The following is a 20,872-nucleotide window of genomic DNA, read 5'->3' as shown; positions in this document are numbered from 1 at the left end:
AATTATTTATTTAATTTTATATTTATATTAAAAATAATATTTTATTTATTTCAAATCGAGTTAAATATGATTTTATATAACATTGAGCTTGATTCAAATATAAAAATTTTTTTAAAAAATTATTAGATCAAATTTAAATATCATGAATATAAAATAAATTTAAATTAGAGATAAATAAAATTTATCTCAACTCGTTGTCTTCCTACCTAAAATTCTCTCTTACCTATTGTCAAATGAACTGTCTATCTATCATCACCATTGTTTTTCTTTAAATTTGTTTATTGCTAAGTAAAACAAAGTTATTATATTTTTAATCATATTTTTAGAATACTAGCAAGGTTTATCCAAAAGGAAAACAAATAGCAAAATCAAAATGCCATTACAAAAACATTGATCTATCTTTCAAGCTTGAACTAGTTAAGGATTAGGGATAATAGCTCAACTCGTGCTTAACGAATTTTGATATGATCTTTTTAAGATTTACTTAAAAAAAAAAAATCAAATTTCAAATTAGGTTGAATAATTATAGAATAAAGTTGAAATCATGTTTTAGGCAAATTCATCTCAATCTACTCCACAATATATATAAAAAATTATTTTTTAATTTTATATTTTTATATTTATTTAATTTTATATTTATATTAAAAATAATATTTTATATTTAAAAAATATTTTATTAATTTTGAATCGAATCTAATCGAATATAGTTTCACGTAATATCGAGTTTAAATCGAATTTCGATATAAAAAAATTAAAAAAAAAATCAAATCATATTGAATTCAATTATTATGAATATAGAATCAGATCGGATTTAAGACAAACAAAAATCCGTCCTAACCCAAACCATTGCTATCCCTATTAAGAACTCTATCCATGTAATCACCATAAATAAAAAGTACTTGTAAAGTTATGTAAATGAAAACATTTTCTTTTTAGGAGTTTGTAAATTTAGGATGAATTTTGCTGATTTTGCATATCAAAATGTTTTCAAAAACTTCAATTTCCAATATTGTACACCTTTTAATCCAAGACAAGAAGATCACTTGGCAATTTGGCATAGGCCATTGGATGAGTATGCATTGTGCATGAAGCCAAAACAACAGGTTTAAAACACATGTCAAAGCTGCCTCCTAAACACTACACCTGTTACATTTCATGCAGGCACAAAATTCAAGAAAACCAAAATAATTTATATAAAATCCCAAGAAATCTTTAAAACTTAACATGGGTACTATAGATGTTAGCAATGGACAGCTACAGAAACAAGAAAACCACTCAAACCAGGAAGGAAGTTAAAGGTGCAGCGGATGAGCCACCAGGTGGGTTTCATGATGATGCTCTGAAAAAAGAACAAAATTTGGATGTTAGGGAAAGAAATGGGAAGGAAGCAGTCAAGGAAAGTGAGGGAGTGAAAGGCCTACCTCACCAGCAAGTTCCTCAGCCAGGAGATTTCTCCATTGATGCCCTTGAGAATCTTTAATAAGACAAGTCATGTCTTAATCCCATCACTCATGATTTCATGATTTTCATCTGTTTTCTTGTAGAAATGGATTTGTTTTTTGGTTAATTTGTGGTTTTACTTTGAGAAAAGGGAAGAAATGCATGATATAATGCAAGTATATGAACTTTAACTCAAACAAAGAGTTTCCCTATCATAAAGAAAAGAATTCTTTGACCAAGAACAAGCAATTGATGCAGCCAAAGTAACAATTCCCAACAGATTGGATTCCCAACTACCTATTGTAAGCCTTCAGGTTTCTCTGTCAAATGCTGCAACTCTTTGATTACTTGAAAGCTTTAGGGATGATAAAGGGTACCCCGAGGAAGAGCTTGCCATTGGTTTAAATTCGGAATTTTGGATTGAAAACTTCACTCCATGGCTTTGAGTTTGCCATTATTAACAGCTTTGAAGGATCCTTTCTACCACCCATCATGGATGGACATTTTTTTGCAGCCATCTGCAAGGTTTTTAATTTGAATCCGAATTCCTGTAACCCCTTTCCCAGTTGCGACCTTCTTTGTAAAAAAATAGTCTGAGTCCTTACTTTTCTCAATATAACTCAATGGTAAGTGTACATGTCTCTTTACTAAAAGATTTAAATCCTTTCTTTTTTCAACCTTTTTTTTTTTTTTTTGGATTTCCTCAGCTACTTGGTACCTAAGAAAGTTTTGAATTAAAGTGAAAAGAAAGAAAGAAAGAGGAGAAAGCTTACAAAGGTTCCTTGGATGGAGCCAAAGAATGGTGGGGGAGAAAGCTTTTTGAAGATACAAAGGCAAAGATCCCACAGCATTTGACTCGCCAGTCGCTCTAGGAGCCCTACTCAATGACAAAGCCATCAAGGGTGAAAGAACTAGAACAAGAATTAGGGCAAAAATCCAATATCAACAAACAAATACTTATAGCTTTGCTTCCTTGTTGTAGTAGCAACTCTTATAAAATGAGGGTCCCAATATTTTCTTAAGTGGATAAACATTTTAAATTATTTATTTAAAAAAAAAAAAAGAAACAGGAAATAAGGTTTCTAACTTTTAGACGATAACAAGTGAACATGGGAGAAGAGGTAGGTGAAGAGAGGGAATGAGGGAGGAGAAAAGGGCAGGGGGGCCTCAACTCGCCATCAAGAATCGATGTGCATAACTGGGGCAGAAGGATAGAAACAGCTAAAGCTTCAAGATGAGTGCTGGCATCTTATGATACGAGACATTTTATGTTCATAAGAGTGATGAATGTAATAGGGGGTACTTGATGTCCTCAGCCTTGGAACAGCAACTGTGAGATACACCCAAAACAGCTCGGAGGGTTTATAATCAAGCCATGAATTCTGCTTGGACTCTGATTAATCGCGAGTACAACCCACCCTTTAGTAAAAGCTCAGCGTGGTAGCCCATCTGACCACAAATAAAGCAAGAGATGCATAAGTTGGCTATAGTTGATTTCATTCAAGAGAAAGCTAAAAGATACAAGCTTGTTTGGAATCGAATAGACAAAAGGATCCTACCTCAACAACTCGACCACCGTCCATTACAACAATTCTATCAGCAGTCTTAATAGTAGACAACCTACAAAGTTAGTTCCCATGTTGCAAATAAGATCAAAACTAAAAATAGAAATTGAAATGACAGGAGATGAAAAAAAAAAGAGGAAGTATTGTGCCTGTGTGCTATGAGAATAATAGTTCTTTTTGCTATACTTTCATTTCTCAGTGCACGAAGAACCCCCTAAAGACAATAGAAGGCGATGCATCAGTAACTCACTCGACCTAAGGCAAATTTGGTTATACTTTTAGTTTTACCTTTCAGGAAAATGAATTTCAAGTACTTACGTTGAGATAGTACTCACTTTCTGCATCCAGAGCACTGGTGGCTTCATCCAGGACAAGAATTGCAGGGTCTCTTAGAATGGCCCTAGCAATAGCAATTCGTTGCTTTTGTCCCCCACTGAGCAAATCATCATCAACAATGGTTTGATAACCATGAGGAAGAGATGAAATAAATTCATGAGCATAGGCCTGCTTTGCTGCCCATTCTATATCTTCCTCTTTAACATCTCTTGGGCAACCATATTTAATGTTTGACTTGATATCCATATTAAACAGATGGGGGTCCTGACTGAAATACAGATTTAGAATGTAGTGCATAGCTATATTCAAGCATGCATCACGCAAAAAATAATATGTAATCTAACCTGTCCAACAAATCCAATCATTTCTCTCAGCCACTTGATGTCCAGCTCTTTAATTGGGAGACCATCTATGTATATCTGCAATTAGAGGCACTTAGCATGTAATCCCTAAGACCTGCCAATCTAAAACACGACATGGTGATACGACACGAACGTGATATGAAAAAAGGACATGAAGGTTATATGGTTTAAAATTTTAGCAAAACTATATATGGGTTTAACAAAACCTAAAAAATGTATTTCATGTTTTTGCGTCGACACGAATTGCGACAAACAATTTTTGTGTAAAACTCAGCACAAATACACGAAGAATACATGAATCACCAGGTATGCCTAATACCAAACTTCTAGAATTCCAATAATTCACTAGGTGCATAACAAAAAACGAGTACAGAGAAGAAAATCATAAAACTACAAGAGAGTATTAAAAATAGAATAATTAACTTCAAACACAAGACAAATCACTGAACAATTACGGTGATATAGAGGAACATAATATAAGAGAATGACAAAGCTAACCTGACCATTAACTGGCTCATAGAGACGAAGCAGAAGATTCATGAATGTGCTTTTTCCACTACCACTTAAACCAACCTTGTCAAGATAAGAATGAGTTGTCAAACCACAAATCCTTGTTTTAGCATCGTTGGAAGAATAGTAAATAACCAAGCAACGAAATTTCTTACAATTGCAACCACTTCATTTGCTTGTACAGAAAGGTTTAGATGATCTAGTATGGGTACCTGCTCAAATATTGGAAAATTAAAGACCAGAGCATTTTTTTCTCATATACCAGTCTATCAAAAGGGAAAATCAGGAACGGGAGGCAGCGAAAAAGCATGAATATTGAAAATTGTGAATCAAAGTGATGTGTTTGTTACGCTTATCTTGATCCAATTTAGTTATGTGAAATGTCTTTTGATTAATTGCAGGGTTGTTCAACGGTAGATGGGCCTCCCACATCCCTTTAGAATCCCTTCCCCAGTTGAAGGAAGAATTTGATAAAACTTTAATGATTATTGTTAAGATAATGACAATTATAGCACACAGAGGAAGGAAATAAAAATTTACGATTTCATGTACTTTATAAGGACATGAGACATACTGTGGTCCTTGAAGGATAGTGGAAAACTACATTCACAAACTGTATATTCCCCATTAATCTCTGCAGCTTCACTCCTGTAAACAATGTGCACGACAATTTAAAAGAATTAATTATTTGAAAGAAAACTTGGTTTGAATGAAAATAACAGATTGAGAATAAATCTTTGAATCTAAAATGAACTTTCAGTTCAAATTACTAGAGTTTGAAACAGTCAAAAATTCAAATTTATCAGGATTTGTTTTCCATTTCCAGAATCTTTCATGAACAATAAAAGAGAGCATTTCTTTCAGGTTAAATGTTTTAGAATATATAGATAAGATGATGCAAGGTTCTCCAAATTGTTCAACAATTTGAAGCAGAATACTTAATTTGAGTTATTATAAGAGGCAAGAGTTAGTGCAAAGACTAGCTCTCGCAGCATGTTATATGATGAAAGCTAAACCAAATGAAGCAAGACAATAAACAATATCTATGCTTATGGAATATTCCCCTAAGGAGACACAATACACTTGCCTTTTGATAAGAATTGATCAGAAGGCAAGAGATCCATTAATTGGAAGACCTTTTCGCAAGCTCCAATGGATTGCAATAGCGATGATGAATTGTCTACCACCCTCCAAGTAGCATAAATCAACCACTCACAGTATAATATGTACTTAGTAAGCTGTTCAGGTGATACATGGGAATTCATGATGCACATTCCTCCTAACAGCACCGCAAGAACCTGCAATATAAATATTTGAAATAAAAGTTTGAGTCATATAATAGTTATTCATTCACATTAGAACTCTTTTTTGGTCACTAAGATGCATCTTCCTACATTTCATCATTTGCAGTGTGATTCATCCAACCAGAGGCAAAGGTAAAGGGTGAATGGAAAATAACCTGTGTTGAACGGTAAAGGGTGAGAAAACTCATACTCCAGAATCCATACGCCGTGCTCTCTCGAATGCTTACAAAAGCTAATTCATCTAGCCACTGCTTGTACCTAAAACCAAATGGGATCAACGATAAAATTAACATTTGTCGTACGTGAAAGACTTGGTTGTCAACTTCTATGCCTTCCAAAGATGTGTGAATCAAAAAGGAAAAAGTACACCCATAAAATTTGGAATGCTTAGTGGAGTAATTCTAAAGAGAATGTTGCCTTGCAAGTTCTTCTCCTTCTGTTCCATAAACCCGGACAGTTCTCATTAAAGAAAGTGTTTCTTCAGCAACCTACATTCAAGATACCGGTTAATTTGGAATGTTATTCGAGTGGCAGAAATCTTGAAGCAATCAGAACAAGTTTCGTGGTTTACATTGTTGGCACATGCATTGAACTCCTGCATTAACTTTGCAGCTCTCTTTTGGTACCTAACAAAAACACCAGCCATGCTAATTCAGCTTATGCATAATAAGTACAACATATATAGAGTTCCATAGGCATCATTGCAGTAGAACAGAGCAATCTATCATAAACTCAGATCCTGATGCAGTTTAGAAAAGATAGGAAGGACTTGGTTCAAACTGAATAAACATTCTAAATCAGCTGAAAAGGACAATTTGAAAGCTGAATTAAGGTGAAAAGAGAAACAATACTCACTGGCCATAAAATGAAAATAATATAGCGAGAACAAAACATATCATCAACGTTGGTAATGTGAGGGGCCAAGATAAAGTCAGTAAATTGATCAATGCACCTGTTCCCTAAATATTCAATAGGAAAAAAGTAATCAAACTCTACCCTGAAACAAATATGCACAATGAATGTAGTATATGATAAAAAACCAAAACCTGAATAACATTGCGGATTATCAGATGAATATCATTCCCAATAACATGAGAGAATCGCTGACAATCTGCACCAAGCCTACTTGTCAAACTACCAACAGTTTCCATGTCAAAAAATGATATATCCTACATCAAAAGCACCAGCAGCAGATACTATTTTACTAAACAAACAAACAAGACATATCTACATTCGTTATTCATGAATTTAATATGCATCACAACCCTAAGTACTATGATTCTCAACTAGATCACGAACCTGAAAAACAAGAGATGCGAATAAACTTTGCCTAAGACGCTTAACCTGCAAATAAAGTATTGTAGTAACAGGAAAAGTAAGGCCATGTTTGGTTACTACTTTTGCTTTTTTTTTTTTGTTTTCTCAGATTTTACTAGGAAATTAAAGCAAAATCATTTTCATTAGCAAACAAACAAACAACGAAAATGAAGTTAACAATTGAAATGTAATAGCTCCATATACCATAAAAATCACGCTTTTTTCCATTTTCTTTCAAAAGCAAAAGAGTAAAATTGAAGTCAAAATTTTCTCACCAAGATCGTATTCGCCATCGCAAAGCAGCCACTTCGCAAGCCACTGAAATTAACATAAAAATAAGCTAAAAAAGAAACAAAGTTTCAAACAAATAACTCAAATAAACGAAATGCTAATTTTTTTTTTTTGTTTTGAAATAAAAATGCTAAGAAACTTTAAATTTTAAAAATATAAAAATACCTGCAAATTCCTGAGATAAGTAACAGTAAAATCAACATACGGGAGCTTCTAAAAAACGCTGAAGACTCGCCGCCGTTAGCAGAAAATATCGACGCCGTCAATATCCTAGGCATCGAAATCTCCGAAACCTGGAATTGAAAATTTCTTTTAAATTGAGAAATAAATCAATTTTTAAAAAATATATATAAAATTTTCAATTTGGACTATGAATTGCACGAACAGCAGCTATGATCAAAGCACTGAGAGCGAGGAAGATGATCCACTTATCGTCTCCGATCAAGCTCCACATTCGATTAAGAGCTATCCAAACAGTAACAGGCTTCGCCGGAGAGGATTTTGGAGATTCGATACTACGGAGGTTCCACCAGCTGCCACGTGGACGGAGGGCTCCGAAATCGGCTGAGCATTTCTTTGGAAGAACTTTTTGAAAATCCGCATTGTTGTTTCTGCTTGGAGGTGAAAACTGGGAAGTTAGAGAATTGAAACGGTGTCGGTTTGGTAATGCGAGGTAGAGCGGAGATTGGCGTTTGGTTTTGAGGTTGAGAATGGAGGAGGAAAGAGAGATGGCCATTGGAAGTGTAAAATCAGAGAAACGGTAAGGGTGATTTCGGTATTTATTTGATAAAAATCATTTCGTTTTGAAGAGGAAAAAGCAACTCTTTTGGGAGCTAAAGCGTGCTGGCAGTTCAGTTTTCTTCTCGGAGCAACTATTATCGGCAATGATTCCGTTATCGACTTTGCCTTAGAGCCTGGGCGACAAAACGGTGCGCTTAAGCATATGATGGAACGATGTCGTTTTAGGGTATTATTTAAATAACAAATATAAAAAGGGCCTATGAATGCTTGGGCTTTCGAGGTCGATGATGCCCAATTCAAGCCCGGGCAAACCTGGCTTATAAAAAAGTATAAAGCTTTAGAGAAAATCTTGGTTTACCTCTTTTTTAATAGAAAATTTATTTAATATTAGTTATATGCCCACTACTATGTGTGTGAAATACGAAAATAATTTCTTTGGACAAGAAAAAATACTAAAATAATAGAAAATATATTATTAATATAAAAGTTAAAAAGAAAAAAAAAGTTTCAATTATCTTAAGAACGAGATAATTGTAAGAAATAATTTCTTATTTAATAGTAAAAAAAAGGACAATAAAATATTTAAAATCATTTAAACATTTTTTTTGAAAATTAAAATCATTTAAACTTAGGTCATATTTTTCAAAAAAATCATTATTTTATTTTATGTACAAAAAAGCAACAAAAAGAGCTTAAATATATCATCATAAAAGAAAAATTAAATGCTAATTGGTTTATATGTGTTGGAATTTATATTTAAAAATTATAGATTCAAAAAAGATTTTTAATGCTCTTTTCAATTAAGTATGAATAATAATGGTTTGAATTCGATTTATTTTTTTTTAGATAATATATAAAATTTTAAAATTTTAAAATTTAATTTGAATTTTCATAATATAAAAATTAAATTTTATCTAGATTGATTCATTGGTTTTAAAATTTTTAAAATTTAAATTTTTAAAATTATTTTTAATATATTTAAATAAATATAAACATAAAATATTTAATTTATTTTTTTTCTGTTTTTTACTTCATGATCTAAAATTCAATTTAAATATAATATATATATATTTTTTTTTAATATTTAAATTTAATCTAAATCTAATAAAAAATTATGGTTGGGAATTGATTTTCGATTTTTTTTTATAGGTTTAAGTGCATGTTAAGAATTTTTAAAAAATTAAATGGGCCGAATATTCAGCATAAATAAAAACTTAACGGGCCGAAACTACGACATCCCGAAAGAACGGCCCAACAACCTCCAAAGTTTCTATGCTCCGATCTATTTCCGATCGAAGCTCAAAGACTTCCCTTTCTCCCATTCGTCGGCTCTTCTAAGCCCCACTTTCCTGATTTTCGCTCTTCACACTCAGAAGATTGCTAGGGTAATCTCTCAAATTCAACATCTAACATTACATCGACAGAATCAAAGCTCTCCTCAAAACAAAAAGTCATGGCCGATACCAAAGAGAAAAGTGAGAGCAACGAAAAACCGAAGCCCAGGATAAGGCCAATCGTTCGCCTCGGGATCTTTCTTATTGCTCACAGCTTTCTCGTCAGGTAAACTGATTTATTTTTCACCTTATATTGACTTTTTTGTTTTAAATCAGTTATTATTAATGGTTTGCCGTTTTGAATCTTTTGATGTTTATTTCAGTGTCGTTTGCTGCACTGCTGGGGTTCTGGCTCTGTTTCTCTTACCTGTTCTTGCTAAAAACACTTACATTTCCGAAAATGCCCTCATGCCAGGTTCCCCTCCATTTTCCTTGCTTTCTTTTTCAGTTTAAATAATTGAAATGAAATCAGTTGAAGTAGCGATTTTAGCTGTATTGAAGTTAAGTTGAGTGAAATTTGCTGTTTATTTGGATCCAAAAATGATAAAATATAACGTTGGATTCATCCACTCAAAAGAAAAAGATGATTTAAGTTTATTTTTCATATTAATTTTGTTATGCATGTGATTCATTTTACAAGCATTGAATTCCTTAATAGGTGTTATAATCGTGTTTTATTTTGTTGGATCCGTGGTTTTTTTTTTTTTTTTTTGTTTAATGTGTGGCTTTGGTATTATTTATGCAGGTTCTGCGAGTCCCATGCTTGCTAATCAGCATGTTTTGGAAGGAAATAGATTGGTGAACGATCTAACTAGTTCAAACTTGAAATCTTCGGAAACAGGAATGTGCGCACTGATTATGTGTATATGGGTTTTAAAATCTTGTTGCGGAGTTTTTATTCTATGCACAAAGAGTTTGAATGTTGTAGCATGTAGCATTTACAAGATTATGTGAGATTTTCATGTTTATGAGCAAGTTATAGTCATCATGTCCGTACTTGTTTCATCTATGATGTAGTATCCCTTTATTTCTAGTTCTTGTTTATTGCTGTGAATCATGTCTTATTCAGCTAAACCCGGACTAAGCTAAACTGACAGATACAAACCTGCCTCTGAACATATGAAATTGAAATCTTCTGAAAAATTGTTTTAGGCAGTTAAATTTTTTTCTTTTGGCTCAGCCAAAAAATTCTTTTAGGCAATAAATGACCTGACCGGAGTTTAATAAGGGCTACTTGAATCTGAACCTACTTATATATTTGATCTAAAATAAAGTAGAACTTGCCTTTTTTTTTTTTTTTTGGTTTGCTTTCTGAATCCTTTTCCTGTGACGTACTTAATATGCAATTTGTCTTTTTTAGTGTTAGACATTGGATAATCTGTTTTCTTTACATGGAGATTAGTTGCCGTTTCTTTCTGTTTTCTCTTGACATCTTGATATTCACTTTTTTGGATTACGAGCTTGTCGTCATCCCCTACTTGACTTAACAATGCATGGAAAAAATAGGTAAAAGAAATGTGGTCTGATTCTGTTTACCTTGTTTCTATTGCCATTTCAGAGAAAGCCAAAGAATCATAGCACGGTACATGTTAGACTTGGGTGCTGAAGCTAGTATTCACAAATTCCACCGTCAATTGAATCACTTTCATCCGCTGCACTTTTTCTCTAGTCCGGATTCTGGCATAATAGAAGAGAACTACAGTTGTTCATCATATGGTATCAACACTGTTGGGATCATAAGAGCTCCTCGTGGTGATGGGAAGGAGGCTATCGTCTTGGTAACACCATACAACGCCCTAAAGAGTGGTCTTGGTGAGGCTTTATCTATAGGCATTGCATACTCAGTATTTTCCTTGCTCTCTCAAGTTACTTGGCTAGCCAAGGATATTATATGGCTTGTTGCCGATTCACGGTATGGAGAATATGCAGCAGTTTCTGCTTGGTTAAGAGATTATCAGACTCCTAAATTTAGCAGCCTGAGTACTCTAAATGCTGAGATGTGTCCAGATATTGATAATCTTTATGACTTGAAAGTTAACTCTATTACTGGAAGTAAGTTCTCTAGTAGTTTTAAACGTGCTGGGACTATGGCTGCTGCTCTGGTCCTGAAGGTCAGAAATAAAAGTGACCAATTTGAAGACACTATTAGTATTTATGCTGAGGCATCTAATGGGCAGATGCCAAACTTGGACCTCATCAATGTTGTAAATTATTTGGCAGTGCACAGGCAAGGCTTGCATGTAAAGGTGGAGAAATTGTGGTCCCTTCTTAACTCCAGTTGGCTCAAAATTTTGGGTGAAATCTTTGAATCTCTAGGAAAAGTAGCTAAAAGCTTAAACCCTAAATGGAAATTTGGCATCACTGCAACAGAGTACGTTGAAGGCACTGCTACACTTGCAAGTTCATTGTATTATCAGGTAGAATACCGTTGTTATGTGGTTATCTCTGCTTTTATCCATTGTTTTCCTCCTTTTTTGGTTCATACTTCTAACAAATCTTCTACTTCCAATGATATCAAATGGAAGAAGAATAAATCCAAGGAGTTGCACATTTATCTCTATTCATTGAGTAGATGTTTACTTTCACTCTCTCCATATTGCTTTTGTTTTGTTAGGCTCTAGGTTTACCAACAGGCCCTCATGGTGCGTTCCGTGACTACCAAATTGATGCAATTACATTGGAGATTTTACCTAAATTTTCATCAGATAAAGTCAGGCACAGTGACATTCTTCTAAGAGGTGGCCGGTAAATGTTCCATCCTATTGCTTTCCATTTATACTTGTAGTTCTCATCAATAAGTAGCTTTCAACAGGATGTTGTCTTGAAATTTTGAACTCCAGATAATGTGAATGATTCTGGTTAAGAAGTTCTATAAACTGGTCTTTGCCTCTAGATAGGTTTTACAATTTGTAGATCATCGTATATAACTTTTTTATTGTCACTTTAATTCTTCTGAAGGATCTCATGTTGCTTGGTGCAGGTTGATTGAAGGAGTTATACGATCAGTCAATAACCTCCTTGAGAAGTTTCACCAATCATTTTTCTTATACCTCTTAACATCTCCTAGTAAGTTTGTGTCTGTAGGGGTTTACATGATTGCATTTGCACTTCTCATAGCACCACTTCCTATAGTTGCGGCTTCTCTCTATGTTGATGCAAGTAGTTTGGGCAACTGTTCTAAAAGTGATAAATCTACTCCATCTGCAAGCCTTGATACTGATGAGCACAGTATCACTATTGGATCATGGATGTGGCTTAATTCGGCAAAATTAGTTTTTCTTGTTCACTTATGGGGTGCTATTGTTTCATTAATTCCATATGTCATCTGCCAAATACCTGATTGCACCCCAACTACCAGCTTCATGATCTGGGTTTTGCTTTCAATGCTCAGCTTTCTAACCTTGTACTCAGTTCTGGCTTCTCCTTTATCTTGTGCTAAAGCATCTCAAGAAAAAGAATGGGCTCTTGTGAAGTCGGTGACTATCTCATCAGTGTTCATTGGTTTGGGGCTCATGTCAGTCATTAATTTTGCTACCGCTGAAATTGGTGCTTTATTGATGGTACCAATGTGTTTGCTGGCTCGACCTTTAAAGCTTGATGTTAGAGCTGGAACTTTGAGAAGTTTTTCCAGGATGATTGGCAATCTGGTTTTAGGGCTTATTGCTTTTCCTCCAGCTGCTTTTTTTCTGTTGAAAGGGATGCTTGATGGTTTTGGCAGTGTCAATGTTGGTGCCTTCTGGATATGGGTTGAGTCTCTTTGGGCATGGAACAGTGCTACATATCTCTTCATTGGCATGGTACACTTGCCATGCTGGGTATTATGCATTCACATTTTGCTTCATACTTGTTGACATGTCTTAATTCTGATAAGACCTGCAAATTGAAGATCCAGAGTTTTTTAGTTCAATGTTTGCCGTCTTACCTAACTGTAAACTTTTAATGAAAATGGACTTAATCTGGAGAGAGCACACGAGTTTTTTCTGTCAAAGCCACACAATGTTCCGGAACTTGGATGTTATGGGTCTGATTTTGGAATTAGCTGGTTGGCTGGTAGGATAACAATGAGGTTTGACATACTTGTTATTGGTCTTTTAAGAAATGGCGGTATGACACAGATGATTGATCTGGTCTTTATGATTGTTTTTGTGCTGAATTTATTCGAACTTCCTCTCACAGCTAGAGTCTAAGGCATGCAAGTAAGCTCAAGTGGCCCACCAATGCAGAGGTACACTTGGGTTTCAAAGGAGGAAGCATCTCTACATTTAGATTGCCCTTATTTAGGTGCATACTCTTCCATACACAAATGAATGCTGGCATGCATGTATATTATTGCTCAACTTGTCGAAATTTCCATGAAAAAGATCAATCATGAAAGAGAAAATTAGGCAAGATTTTATTGTATAATATTGGTCATGTTGACATAATTTCTTTGGGTTAAAGGGAATCATCTGTTGTTTTGCCTATTTCCGATAGTGTACCATTTAAAAAAGGTGTTTGCTTTGCAATGCTGTTTGACAGTAAATTTAAGTAGAAGAAAGAAAATGATAAGGACTAGATGCCTTGCTCACCAATAGCTCCCAACTGAATATGTTTGTTTTATTTACCAACTTTTTCCAGTTAAAGTGATATATTTTTCATGGATGAACAAAGAAGATGCCAGATTTCTAAGGACAATATTCAACATCCCCACTTTGAAAAGGTAAGGAACCTGTGACAAAAGCAAAAGTAATTCTCATAAAGACTGCAATTTGATGTCTATTGATTCTATGCTGCTATGGGAATTTTAGGTATTGGTTTATAAATCTTGTCATTGTGAATCCATTTTTGATTGCTTTGTTTGTGCTCCTAAAGTCATAGGATGCTCGATGCTTCTGCTCGAGCATTCCATACACATGCATACATATACATGAGTCCGAATGCATTCAATACATGATTAAACTGCAAACTTTATGTTGTTTTAGACAGGTAGTTGATTGTTAAGCTGTAATAATCAAGAGAAGGAGACAAAAAAAGGTTGCAAGAATAAGAATTTAGACAAGAAATAAGGGCTGGGAAGAAAGGAGGGAAACCGGCTAAGGTTCTGGCCTCAGGCATTGCTACCAAATGTTAATAAACAACAAGTTACATCCCTTTCTGAGGAAACTCCAAGAATACATCAAAGCACCTAGCTTTTTCCGAGAAAACAAAAAAATTAGAAATTAAAAATTTTAAGAGGAAAAAGACAGTTGACCCTGCTTAACCTCATTGTTTTACCTAATTTAGATTTCTTTTTTAAACTCCAACCATATTTTAAGAATCTAATCAAGGAAATTAATTCATCCATTGTTGATGGAACTTTTAGACTTTACAAATAAAGTTATTACATTGACTTATTTTTTAAGCTATATTAAAAAAAAATAAAAGAAAATGTATCAGTTTCTCAACAATTAAGTTAAAAAATTTATATTAACGGTGTATAAAAAAAAACCAAAATTTTGCCTTCATTAAAACAGAATTTTTTTTAAGGAAAAAAATTGGGAATGGAATTCTAGTTAGAATTGACAAGCGTAGATGCAAAAACAACACAGAGAAATTATCTGTAAAGATGTAAGGAAAAAAAAAAAAGCCAATTTTCAATTTTCAATTATGATGATGTGAGAGAAAAAAAAAGGTAGCTGTGACGTGGTGGCTAATACCAAGCCCAACGCGCTTGCTAAAGTAAGTGAAATTGCCTTTGCCTCTAAGTAAAAAATTTTTTGATGATTTTATAAGTCATAAAGTGTGGCCTAAGATAAGGTGGTTAAAATACTTTTTTATTTGGTAAATTTTTAAAACTTTTTGTTAGGTTAGAGAGAAAAATGTGATTAAAAAAAGAAAATTTTGGTATGATTGGATCATTACAACTTAAAAATGTATAAATATTAAAAGGTATCTTCTTTCAACTTGAAGATTAAAAAAAATTTAATTGACAAAGAAACTTGAACACACAAAATATATTAAAATGCAAAAAAAAAAAGCTAATAATTAACAAAAAAAATTCATTTTTAATATATTAATAATAAAATTTTTAATTTTACTAACGAAACTAAGAGATTATTATATTTTAAAAAATTTCTAAAATTTTCATCATAAATGTTTATAATTTCTCAAAAAAAAAAGAAAATTTTGATAATTCAAGCATATCATCAATTATAAATACTTTTTGGGTAAATCAGAATCAATGGTTATTTCGATCACTAACAAATCTAAGATGAAAAGGCTAAGTATTTAATGGAGAAAAATCTTATTAATCTAAATAACTAAATGCCATATAAGGAAAAGTAAAACTTCAAAAAGCATTAAAAAAATATTCCCTCAATGTATTAACGCCTAAGTTCCGATCTTTAAAATTTGTCTCTTTTTAACCTAAGAGAAACAGTTACTGTTTCTAAAAAGGAATTACGGAGAAGATGTGTGATTCTTCACTGGAGGACAATGGATTAGGTTTTTGTTCGTTTCAAATTTAATTTAATTTATATTCATAATATTTAAATTTGATTCGAATCAATATTTTTTATATTTTTTTATATTTGAATTTGATTTAATTCGATATTATATAATATTATTCGATTTGATTCGAATAAATATTTTTTATATTTAAATTTGATTTAATTTGATATTGTATAATATTATATTCAATTTGATTCAATTCAAAATTAATAAAATATTATTTTTTAATAAAATATAAAATTAAATATATATAAATAATTAATTAAAAATAAATTTTTTATATATATTAAATTGAGACAGAGTGATTTTATTTAAATTTAAATTTAAATTTTTTTAATTATTATTTGATCTCACCAAAACCTTAATTTTAAAAAAATTAAAAAAAATTGAATCGAATAGGATTGCCATTCTTACCTTAACTCCAACAAAAACATATCTTACACGCGCTTCGATCTGCGCTTGGCCAAAATCTGAACCTCCCTCTCCAATCCAACTCAATGGTCTCTCTCACCTAATCATCACAATTCGACCTTTAAATCACAGCCAGGAAAACAGTTGTCAAAACCAAAAATAAAACCAAACAAACAACTCAAAAGCCTCACAAAACATAAAAGCTCCTTGGTAGGTATCTCAAGGAGAAAAACAAGCCAAAAAAAAACCCAGAAAAAAGCTCTGAAGTTTGAAGAATTTGCAAAGAGAGATTATGGATAACATGTTATGTGATGAACTTTTACAAGAAATATTTAGAAGACTGCCATCGACGCCATCATCTTCTTTATCAGTTTCTTTAGTTTCCAAGCGTTGGCTTAACCTTTACAGAAGCTCAAAAACTTCTCTTTCTCTCAGGTTTCTTCCGCACAATTCTGTGGTTGTTTCTTTATCTTCTCTTCTTTCCTATTACCCTTCGCTTTCTTCTCTCTCTCTTGTTCTGTCTGATGCCATCACCAACGCCACTTTATCCAACAACAATCCAAGCACTGCCTTTTTTGATCACCTGCTTTTCGTAGTTTCTTCTTGTTGTTCTAACCTGCATCATCTCAGGTTCTTAGCTGGTCCAGTTTCTGTTTCTTCTTTGCTGTCACTATCAAAAGCTTGTTCCCACCTTACTTGTATTACCGTTTCTTTATCTAAGCCTCTTTTTCTCAACTGGGTTGTTTCATTTTCTTGCTTGAAGGAGCTCTGTTTATATGTATGCTCAACTGATGGTGTTGATGATGAAGGTAAGCGATTTGGGTTGTGTTTAAATGAGGAATTGGATGCGGAATTTGGTCTAGAAAGTCTTTGTTTGTCAGGAATTCAGGCAGATGATAAGGGTGTTGGTTGGCTATGGAGGAATTGTAAAAGGCTTAAGAAATTGCAGCTAAAGAGCTGTGAGAGTGTTGGTGATGTAGAGTCTTTTTCATCGTTTATCTTATGCGTGGAAGGTCTTCAAGAAGTTGAATTAAGGAAATGTAGGAGTATAGTTGATGGGGTGTTATTAAGATTGGCAGAGAATTGTGCTTCACTGAATTCTCTGTTGGTTTATGATGGAGGTAGCGGAGATGGTTTGCTGGAATTCATAAACACTTGTAGGTGTAATTTGCAGAAACTTGACCTCAGGTTGCCGCTAGACCTCAATAACGATCACCTCTTAGCTGTTGCCATGAATTTAAGAGGTCTCTCAACACTTCGGCTTCAAAGTTCCTGTCTTGTTACTGGCGAAGGTCTAAGGATTCTTGGGACTGCCTTGCATTCTAGTCTTAAAGAATTGGCGTTAATAAATTGTGATGTTGTTGAAAGAGAACATGGGTTGCTAGCCACACTCGGGCAAAATTTGAGGATGTTGAGGAAATTGGACTTGTCTTATAATGAGATGTTGCTTGATAAGGAGTTCATTTCTATGCTAGTTTCCTGCAATGATCTGACAGAATTGAAGTTGAGAGGATGCAGAAAGCTGACTAGTATGACCTTGGTTTCTGTATCTAAGACCTGCAAGCGTTTGCAAAGTGTTGATATTATGAATTGTCCTGGGATTGAAGCTCAGGCAGTCGAGTTCTTTGTCTTGAACTGTCCACATATGAGACAGATGCAGGTGGAGGAAAGCAAGGTTTCCAACGTTGCAAGGACATGGGCGTTGCATAAAGTTATAGAGGTAACTGCTGGTTGATGATTCGATGATTGAAGTACATAATTAAGTTCCTGAAGTTCCAACAAGAACTGCTATATACCACAAAACTTGCTTGTTTGCTGTAAATATTTCATTTCATGTTCTGGAATAGAAAGAGCTGCATTGCTCTCTAAATAATCAAGCTAAAAATGTTTGTTATTGTAATAAGATAACTGCAATTAAATTGAATGTTCTTCAATTTGGAAACCAAAACACGGAAAATGTCATTGTTACTTATGATATGTTGGTTCCTTTTGGAATATTGGCACTGCAACAATTCTACTTATGCCATAAATCATGCTCATAGTCATGGTACTTATATGTTTATGAATGCATTGATTATTAATGTTTTCACTCTTTTGCGTCTAGTGAATCAAGTTTATAACTTTAGCAATCAGCAATTGCCAGATATATTAGTGCTCTAGGGGCAAGGTATTTGTTTGAATCAAATGTTCTCTTAGTAGTAGATCGAAAGCAGCCAGTTAGCCTCCCCAGTTCTCTGGTTGTTCACCTATAGAAATTTGTTGTGGTTATCTCACTTAATTGTAAATAAATGAGCTTTTGTAACAATAAATTACTCTCCTTCGCTTGGAAATTTAAATTAGTTTCTTGAAGCACTTTGATGTCATCTTAGGGGAGGGATATAAGGGCAAATTCAGCCCTTTGACATGTTTATATCAGGAAACGTATCATATTATAGTTATACAATATAAAGAAGGAAGATATTTTCATTGATATGATAGCTTGGAAGTGTCAACAGTGCCAATGGGTGAGAATTTCTTACCAACCAATCCAATCATCTTCAGAGAAAGAGCAGATGTAATGGTGGTTTGGCTTTAAACTCTGTAATAAATGGAGAGATTTGGTGACGAGAAATTCGTTTGGGAATAGCTAGAATTTGCTGCTTTCAGTTAGAATTTCGAGTATGATGCTAGGCTAAAGCCTGCAATCGCTTGACTTTAAACATCAATGGGAAATTCGTTTGCCTGGACTGCTTCATCAGGAATAGCTAGAATTTGTTGCTCTCAGTTAGAGTTTCGAGTATGATGCTAAGCTAAAGCATGCAATAGCTTGACTTTAAGCATCAATGAGCAGCATACGTCCAGGAAGCCAAGGCAGATCATCCTCACATCTGGTTTTTACAAAGTGATTCAGGTACAAAAAATGTTTCTTGGTGGCTTTATGTTCATTAGAACCATCCGGTCACCTGCCTAGTTCTGCTTGCCTAGCTTATTGCTAATAAGCAAGGATTCTGATGAATCTTTAGCCGTCATTTTAAATCATTGTAATTGATTAGTTGCATTCCTGACATGTTTTTCTTTCCCATGGTGTTGCTTTCAATGGATCCTTACTTTCGGTGAATGGTCGGTTGGCTATTATATCTTTCCTTTCAGCTTCAACTAACATCCTTTTGGTTTCTTCTTGTAACTGGATTATCTTTAACTCCAGTACCATGCCTAGTTAATGTTTTAGATAAATGTCTTCATCTTAAATGAATGTGGTATCTTGGTTACTAGCCAACTTTTCTTCTCTTTAGATTCCTTCTATTCGGCCCACGAGCTAGAGTATTCAGCTACTTGGGATAATTTGGATGTGTAGTGGGAGAACTCTCATCGAGTTGTGCATGTCATAGTATTTATTTAACCCTTAGAGGTCCAATCATAAAATGCAACTACGGTACAGTAAGAGTCGCTCCCACCACCGTCAAACCAAACCCTTAGTTGGGACTGATTAACGAAGCATTAATTATTCCAAGCTTAACTAAATTAGATGACAAGGGGTTGAGATAAAACGGATTTTACTCATCCCGAATTTGATTTAATTTTATATATTAAAAATTCGAATTTGAATTTAAGCTCAAATTCAAATTTAAATTGATATTAAAATATTATTTTAAATATTTAATTTGATTTGATATTAATAAAATATTATTTTTAAAATATAAAATTAAATAACTATAAATATATAAATATAAAATTAAATAATAATAAAAAATATTATATATATATATATGATCGAAAGAGGAGAGAGTTTGCTTAAAACAAAATTCTAATTTTTTATCAAAAAAATAGTATAAATAAAAAAATCTAACTTGATCCAAAACTTAATTTAATAAAAAAAAATTTTATAAAATGGATTAAATCGAAACGTTTCAGATTGGATTGCCCACCCAACTGATTAACAATGCCTTAATTATTCCAATCTCAACTAGATTGAGGGATCATAAGAAATTAACTCTAATTAATAAATTAAAAAAATTAAGGTGAGACAGTCAAATGCTTTTCTTTGCTCGAAAAATTGAATTGAATCTCCCATCTACTAATATTTAAAAAAAATATTGTTTCATTGATCGAGAGATCAAAATTTTATTAATCAAGCCACTTAAGGGTCCTACCAAAGACCAATCAATCACTTGAAGGGAGAAAGTCAACCAAATGGACGGCTTTAATCAAATGGAACCCATTAAAAGGGGCCCACTATGAAGCTTTGACGGTTTGGATTGAAAAGAAAACCCTGTAGGCACACTGATTCAGCCCACAAAAATGGCAACCGCCTTAAACAGTGACCATTTTAATTTATCAGATTTGTCAAATTGTAATTAATTTCCAGTTCATTTGATAATCACAAAGTATAACTATTTATAGATGATAGACCTAGATAAGCTATCCGTTTGACCTATAATCTAATTCGACTCGAGTTAAGTCTTAGATATAAATTTTGAATTTTGAGTCTGATTTGATCTAAAATATTATTGAATTAATAAAATTATATTTAAAATAATTAATTTTTTATTTTTTATATTTTTAATATTTTAATATATATTTTAAAATTTTAGATCTGATTAGATTAAGTTTTAGACGTGACTTTTAAATAATTAATTTAATTTAATTTGACTTGACTCATAGACAAATTTAAATTATAAATTATATTAAAATTATGGAATTAATTTTTTTATTCTGTAAAAATCAAATTTCAGTTTATGTATAATAATTTGAATAAATTTAATCTTTGAATAAAATATCAATTCAATTTCTAACAAAGTTACAAAACCACTTGT

At 33.1% G+C, this 20,872-nt stretch overlaps 3 protein-coding genes across 7 annotated transcripts; 2 read left to right on the top strand and 1 right to left on the bottom strand.

The window, feature by feature from the left end:
• Positions 1-1,169: 1,169 nt before the first annotated feature.
• On the bottom strand, positions 1,170-8,008 carry LOC111292630 (ABC transporter B family member 26, chloroplastic-like). 5 transcript variants are annotated; one of them, XR_016345915.1, is made up of 19 exons: positions 7,511-8,008; positions 7,291-7,418; positions 7,110-7,152; positions 6,817-6,861; positions 6,564-6,686; positions 6,373-6,476; positions 6,089-6,143; positions 5,935-6,005; positions 5,673-5,775; positions 5,301-5,511; positions 4,788-4,861; positions 4,369-4,425; positions 4,202-4,276; positions 3,686-3,760; positions 3,324-3,605; positions 3,000-3,060; positions 2,214-2,889; positions 1,422-2,013; positions 1,170-1,339 (listed from the first exon to the last, which is right to left on the bottom strand). XR_016345915.1 is itself a non-coding variant. In XM_089767085.1 (18 exons), the coding sequence occupies exons 1-18, from the start codon at positions 7,859-7,861 to the stop codon at positions 2,809-2,811; spliced, it is 2,004 nt and encodes a 667-aa protein (XP_089623211.1). In that variant the 5' UTR covers positions 7,862-8,008; the 3' UTR covers positions 2,214-2,808. The 5 variants fall into 5 exon arrangements, 3 of the variants coding, with proteins under 3 accessions (XP_089623211.1, XP_089623212.1, XP_089623213.1); XR_016345914.1 differs by having other exon boundaries at positions 1,422-2,889; XM_089767085.1 differs by lacking the exons at positions 1,170-1,339; positions 1,422-2,013 and adding an exon at positions 3,155-3,219.
• A 1,194-nt stretch (positions 8,009-9,202) lies between these two features.
• Positions 9,203-13,781, top strand: LOC111292503 (GPI transamidase component family protein / Gaa1-like family protein). Its single transcript, XM_022884920.2, has 6 exons — positions 9,203-9,426; positions 9,524-9,615; positions 9,946-10,045; positions 10,759-11,617; positions 11,815-11,945; positions 12,181-13,781. Exons 1-6 carry the CDS (start codon positions 9,320-9,322, stop codon positions 13,049-13,051), a joined length of 2,160 nt encoding a protein of 719 aa, XP_022740655.2. The 5' UTR covers positions 9,203-9,319; the 3' UTR covers positions 13,052-13,781.
• Positions 13,782-16,223: 2,442 nt separating this feature from the next.
• Positions 16,224-18,074, top strand: LOC111292781 (RNI-like superfamily protein). The gene has a single exon (XM_022885348.2). The coding sequence runs from the start codon at positions 16,372-16,374 to the stop codon at positions 17,812-17,814; it is 1,443 nt and encodes a 480-aa protein (XP_022741083.2). The 5' UTR covers positions 16,224-16,371; the 3' UTR covers positions 17,815-18,074.
• Positions 18,075-20,872: the final 2,798 nt, after the last annotated feature.

Source organism: Durio zibethinus, chromosome 10, assembly GCF_047325235.1.
Source record: "Durio zibethinus cultivar Kanyao isolate XHJ-2024 chromosome 10, ASM4732523v1, whole genome shotgun sequence".
In the NCBI taxonomy this organism is placed as follows: Eukaryota; Viridiplantae; Streptophyta; class Magnoliopsida; order Malvales; family Malvaceae; genus Durio; species Durio zibethinus.
Note: the sequence above shows the minus strand (reverse complement) of the source record. Positions and strands in the feature narration are given on the sequence as shown.

Bases quoted from the DNA above. Each gene is read 5' to 3' on its own strand.
- LOC111292781 (XM_022885348.2), top strand. From the start codon at position 16,372: ATGGATAACATGTTATGTGATGAACTTTTACAAGAAATATTTAGAAGA.
- LOC111292503 (XM_022884920.2), top strand. From the start codon at position 9,320: ATGGCCGATACCAAAGAGAAAAGTGAGAGCAACGAAAAACCGAAGCCC. The intron at 9,616-9,945 runs GTTCCCCTCCAT...TTATTTATGCAG, and splicing joins CGAAAATGCCCTCATGCCAG to GTTCTGCGAGTCCCATGCTT. The intron at 11,946-12,180 runs GTAAATGTTCCA...TGCTTGGTGCAG, and splicing joins ATTCTTCTAAGAGGTGGCCG to GTTGATTGAAGGAGTTATAC.
- LOC111292630 (XM_089767085.1), bottom strand. From the start codon at position 7,861: ATGGCCATCTCTCTTTCCTCCTCCATTCTCAACCTCAAAACCAAACGC. The intron at 5,512-5,672 runs GTTATTTTCCAT...TTTATATTGCAG, and splicing joins CCCTTTACCGTTCAACACAG to GTTCTTGCGGTGCTGTTAGG. The intron at 3,761-4,201 runs GTTAGCTTTGTC...CTCTAATTGCAG, and splicing joins ATGAGCCAGTTAATGGTCAG to ATATACATAGATGGTCTCCC.